At 36.3% G+C, this 5,799-nt stretch overlaps 1 protein-coding gene across 1 annotated transcript; it reads right to left on the bottom strand.

Moving 5' to 3' along the window:
- Positions 1 to 1,165: 1,165 nt before the first annotated feature.
- Positions 1,166 to 5,582, bottom strand: LOC114742157 (glutamate receptor 2.7-like). Its single transcript, XM_028930416.1, has 5 exons — positions 5,300 to 5,582; positions 2,537 to 3,819; positions 2,316 to 2,436; positions 1,604 to 2,007; positions 1,166 to 1,477 (listed from the first exon to the last, which is right to left on the bottom strand). The coding sequence occupies exons 1-5, from the start codon at positions 5,580 to 5,582 to the stop codon at positions 1,166 to 1,168; spliced, it is 2,403 nt and encodes an 800-aa protein (XP_028786249.1).
- Between the last annotated feature and the right edge of the window lie 217 nt (positions 5,583 to 5,799).

The raw sequence follows: 5,799 nt of genomic DNA, 5'->3' as shown, positions 1-5,799 counted from the left end.
TGCCATGTATTTAGTTATAATGTTTATGACATGGATAGAAATGTATGAGAATGAATGGAAAAGAGTAAGCCTAAGTTATGTATGCCAAAGAAATAAAAAGAATTAAAGTAAAGAGTGGTTAAGGGATAAAACGTAAGTCCTGGGACAGTGAGTTTGTAGCTCCAGTTTGACCTATCAAATGAATGAGTTGAACCACAAAATTTGGAATACTTATATTACACATTGCAAGCTTTAAAATGAGATGCAGATCACCTCAATTGGATGAGTACACAAGGAGATACGAATTTTCAAAGTTGAGGTACAGAATCTGGAAGTTCCAGATTTTACCAAATGAACAGTAATATTTATTGATTAAGCTGTACAAATTAGGCAAGGATAAGTCCAATTGGATTTTTTTCCTTAAATATCTTTCAAAGAGCTTTTCGTAGAATTTTAGAACACCTCAATACAATTTTTATGGAATTAGTTATGAATTTTTGAAGTTAGGCCTGTAATCTAGAATTTAAATAGTGAATAGTAACTCGAGTAATTATGTTGAAATTTTAATCCACGGGCTTGTGTCATGATCTGCTTAAACCATAATACTTACTAATGCATACTCTGAGGGGTAAAAGTAAGGACGTTACACTTTCCGTCTTTCTTCTCTCTTTTACCCCACTGATAATGTATCTCATTTTCGAAGGGAAATAAGTATTTACTAGGGGCTGTGGCGTCATTTCGTTTGTGGAATTAATATCAAATTGGCCCCTTGGTCTTACAGTGAGGTTTCAGAAAGTTTGGCTCTTTGACATTAATTGTGTTCTACGGTCCTAAAGTGAAAATTTCCCTTTTTAATATTATACTATTAACTATATGAATCTCCAATATCATATGAATTTCTTCTCTCTCATTACCCTTAATTATTAGATATGGGCATATATGTAAAAAAAAAAAAAGTATTTAATACCCTATAAAATTAACTAATGGCTTATAAAAAAAGATCAAGAATACTTTCTAGAAGATGCCTTATAATAAGAACAAAAAGGGGTATCCATTACAGAAAAGTAGATAGGATAGCAAGGAGCAAGCTTTACATATACACCCATACTACCTAGGAATTTTCCAATGTATACTTAAGCCTTATTAGCTAACTTGGGATACTGCTTCCTATTACGCAACTGTTCAATCACTGATGATGGATTCGGAATGGAAACCGCTTGCTAAGCAAGCATCGAATTACTGATGGATTCAGAGGTGCTACTACTACAGATATGAAGAGAGCTACTACAGATATTATTAGGACAGGGTAAAGGCCTCCAAAGTCATCTATTTTCAAACTTGTCGTCTCAGGATCACTATGGTCTTCAAAAATGAAATCTTCAATGGAGGTGGGTAAGGAGCTCCTGGCCATCAGCACACGATATGGCTCCGCATCTTGAGTCACCTTTAAGATTGCATTCGAGAAATGCAAGGCCAGGCTAGATTTCTTTGGGAATGCCTGACACATACAATAAACAAATATATATAGTTAACTGTAATTTGCCACACTCTTTGTGAACGTGAGGCTAGTTACGCTAACTTTGCCTTCTAATCAAGACAGAAGAGTGAAAAGGAGTAGACTTACAAAGGCAAATCCACCAGTTTTATGGATTGGTCCTGTCATCATGAAGCCAGATCTATATCTGGAGAGAAAGAGCGTGAGATAGGGAGTTTCATCAAAAATAGCTTCCACTGTTCCATTTGACAATGCTGAATTGTACTCCTCACCAGTTGCTAGAGCCTTTAATCGAGACGGGTCGAATCCCATTTGGTTAATCAGAAGCTCCTTCACCCACGACCCATTTCGATGTCCCACAAACACATTGCTACTTTTAACCCCATTTTCGTCCTTAAATGCAGGCTCTTTCTTCTCTCCTTGTGTTAAAATTGAAGTCAAATTCGCCGTGTAAACTTGCACTACTAAGATGAATAGGAGTGACGTCAGTATCACCATCCATCCTGCAGCTTTGCTTTTAAACTCCATCGCATCTGTAATATATCATCGTGCATAGAACTTTGATATCAAGTGTACTGTATGATAGAGTACGTACGAGACACAAATTGAAACATAATAAAATATACGCATAGTACATATGCTACGTAAGAGAACTCACCCATCTTGTAAACAAGGAAAGGGTTGAAGAGAAATTCTTTGGTTTTGTCTTCTTTGTTGGTTCTGTCTCTTTCGGGGGTTTTGTTTCTTTCTAACATAATTATGATAATTATTGCGCCCACAAAAATCCCACCAAGAATTAACCATAGTAACCAATCGAAAGGTTTGAAGAGGATTCCCTTACTTCTGTAGGCCTTCGCCCTTACCACCATTGCTACGCTTGAATCTAGATACGGCAACATGAAATCAACACAGTTTGTGCGTTTTGCTACAATTGTGATGTCTCCAATTATAGCATCAAGATCCTGCAAATATTTTCATACACAGAGCAAGTGTGAAGGTGAACTTGAAGTTAAATTGACAAAGTAAGCCAACTCAAGAAGACAAGAATGCATGCGAACTTGCCTCGTCTTTCATTTGGCTGCAGAGAATATCATCATAGTTTGTGGGAGTATCGCTTTTTTTCGGCAAGGGAACAAACTCATAATTATTTAACAGAAACGGCAAACGACTGATAGCTTTTAAGAACACATGAATAGCAAAGCCATCAATCCGAAGCTTACTAGAATTACCTGCATTCACAAATTCAGGAAAAGAATTTGTTCTTGGGACTCCTATTCTCAACTTCGGTGGTTTATCCAATGTGTCACCCGGCCACAGTGCCAGTGGACCACTTTGTTGGTATTCATCACCAGATACCTCGCCACTTTTACTATTATTTTGAACAAATCCATCTTTGGGGTTCCAAGATCCGATGATCCTTTCTCTTGTTCCTACCACATTGTATACTTCAAGCACTGATTGATCTAGTTGTCCTCGTTTTAAATCAAAAATTATCCCTGACACGCCTGTGAAATTAGTATCCAGAATTTCACTTCGAAGTTTTGTGCCATTATTGTCTGCGCCGGGCTTCTCTAATGCCATAGCCAGTGCTTCGATTGTGTGATAAGCCCACCATCCATAGATAGTTAGCCTAGCTCCTGGGAACTTATTAGTGAAATTATCCTCTATCACGTTACGCGCATCTGTTTTGATCGAATCCATTGGCCTCACTCCCAATGCACCTTGCATATACCCTTTCAAAGCAAAAGAATCAATAAAAGTCCCAGATGGGACTTGGCCACGATACAATTTTCTCGGAACCATAACTCGAGGATCTGTCAAAGAAGATAGCTCTTGGGTAAGTATCCAAGCATATCCTTCGCCCATCATGTCTTTCTTTTGTGCAGAGCTAATAAATGTTGTTCCGAGATCCATGCTCATATGGACAAGAAATACATGTGTTCGCATGTTGTTTAACCTGTTAAGAGTAATGTTAACTTCAAGATCTGATGAATCTGAAGCAATGGCAGTTACGTTAGCCATTCGTATGCCCATCTCTTTCAAGACATTGGTGAGGCATGGAACAAGATGACTGCCATATTCAGTCTCTTCATAAATGGGGATGATTGATTGCCACCCAAGAGCCTTAAGACTGGCGGCTATGGCTTGGAACTGATAGCAATTAAGGCCTTGATCGATGTAGATGGAGGATGGGGATGGCGGTGGCAAAAGAGATGGACCCGTTATGGGAAACCAAATGACAGGTACTTGCAATAGCTCACCCAGTCTCACAATGTACCTTGCTTGCTCTGAATTCTGCGGCCCCAACAGGGCACGTACTCTTACTTTTTTCATGAGATCATAAGCTGCTTGCATATCAAAAGGTGTCTCCAAGTCCTATCACCTTGATCTCTCCATGTTAACATGAAGTAAGCCTATTTTATACCAATTCCGTCTTTCTTATAAGTCATCACTTGCACGGTATCTAATGATTGTTTTTTTAATTTTACCTTTGTTTTATTGTTGTTGAAAAGAGGGAAAAAAGAGAGATATTTCAAAATGGCTTGTAAATTGAGGGAAAGAACAAACTTCGCGGGGGATAAATTTGAAAAATTTTATCATGCATTTTTTTATATGTGATAATAAATTGCAAGTGACTTATAATAAGGATGGGCTTATAATGAGGACGGAAGTGGTAACAAAATGGGCCTACTCTGTTAAGTGGGAGAGCCAGGGAGACAGGAATAGAGAACAGATAAAAAACCATATTATATTAAATAAATAAAATGAAATATCCTATTTATGATGGGCGTGAAACTTTAAGGGAAAATTGAATAAATTTCTCGTTGAGAATTTAATTGCCAAATGACACATAAGAACTTTGTGCAACTCAATTTTAATGAAATTCCTAACCAGGAATTTTGTCCCAATTTTTCCAAACTTTAATGAAGAAAATAGAGAGGGAGAGGGGAGAGAAAATTTTAATAGATCAATTTAGAAAAATAAAAAATGAAGTTATAAAATTTTGGTTAAAGTATACTTTTAGACCTTTAACTTTATATAAGGTTTTATTTTAATCCTTTAAATTTAAAAAGTAAACTTTTAATGCTCCAATCCTAGAATAGTCAATAAATAATAATGATATTAAACTCTTGAATGTGGATAAAATATTACTAAATGCTAACATATTAAGTTTAACTTTTAAAACAATCATAATTGTTATAAAAAATTATCATTTAAGACTAACAATTTTAGAGTTAAAAAACTAAAAGTATATTTTTTAAAATTAAAGAACCAAATTAAAACTATATATAAAGCTAAAGGACCAAATGTATGTTTTAACCTAAAATTTTAATAAAGTGCATATGTAAGATAAAAAAGTAAAAAAATTAAATAAAAGCTTTTATTCCCACTCTAATTTTTTTCTCCAAGAAATTAAGCACATTAAAATTTTCCTTCATTTCATTTCCCTCGTCCCAAATGAAAAAACTAATAAATAAGTATCTTCAAGATTAAAAAATTTCAAATCAGTCCACTAGAACGAAATGAAATTTCAGAATTTAGGTAAAATGACCTTATCGTCCCTCCCTTGTGGGGAGGAAAATAATCTCCTACTTCTGCTAGTCGCTGGAAGCTGCCGGTGGTCACCAGCAGTTTTTGACGACAATTTAGCAAATCACACTATTCATGAGTCACGAATGATGGTAGGACCAGGCAAACTCATGAGACTCAGACTAATTTTAAGTTATTTGGTCAATGACCATTACGAAAAAATCCGTCAAAAAAATAATATTAGACAGAAATTAGATTTAAGAAGATGGAGATTGGAGAAGTAGTGTTTGTTACCTCTTGATGCCGCGATGACGATGTTGTTCTGAGAAACATGCCGGACATCAAGGTAGATCCTGGTGGCTGTATCGTTATGAATGGAGTAGTAATTTTCGACGGCGAGGGCGAGGCTGTTGTTCACCATGTCACCAAATGTTGAGTTCAGATCAAGAATGACTCCTACTGGTACTGTTTGTGTGGCCATGGAAGGCCTCACTGTGATGTTAAGCCATAATAGTACTAAAAGCACAACAAGACTTGACGGAGAAGAAGCTTTCAAGCTTTTCCGTAACTCTAACATTATCGGTCTCATGCTATCACTCTCTCCCCCCCCCCCCAAGCTCTTCCTCTTTCTGTATATGTCCCAACCTCCATTATTAGTATTATACCCCTTCTCGCTATTGTTTTGTTTGCTTTTGGGATTCATTTTTCCTACTTTCATTTTCCCATTCATATATTTCTAATTGTTCCATTTGGGTTTGATGATGACTATTCTCATTTTTATTATCATGCTTATC

This window comes from Neltuma alba, unplaced genomic scaffold (assembly GCF_004799145.2).
Source record: "Neltuma alba isolate B1F8T4 unplaced genomic scaffold, ASM479914v2 tig00003667_pilon, whole genome shotgun sequence".
NCBI lineage: Eukaryota > Viridiplantae > Streptophyta > Magnoliopsida > Fabales > Fabaceae > Neltuma > Neltuma alba.
This window is presented reverse-complemented; position numbering and strand designations above follow the sequence as displayed.

Excerpts from the sequence above, each read along its gene's own strand:
- LOC114742157 (XM_028930416.1), bottom strand. The coding sequence starts at position 5,582 with ATGTTAGAGTTACGGAAAAGCTTGAAAGCTTCTTCTCCGTCAAGTCTT. Across the intron at positions 2,437-2,536 it reads GCAGCCAAATGAAAGACGAG|GATCTTGATGCTATAATTGG; the intron begins GCAAGTTCGCAT and ends AAATATTTGCAG. Across the intron at positions 1,478-1,603 it reads AAACTGGTGGATTTGCCTTT|GCATTCCCAAAGAAATCTAG; the intron begins GTAAGTCTACTC and ends TGTATGTGTCAG.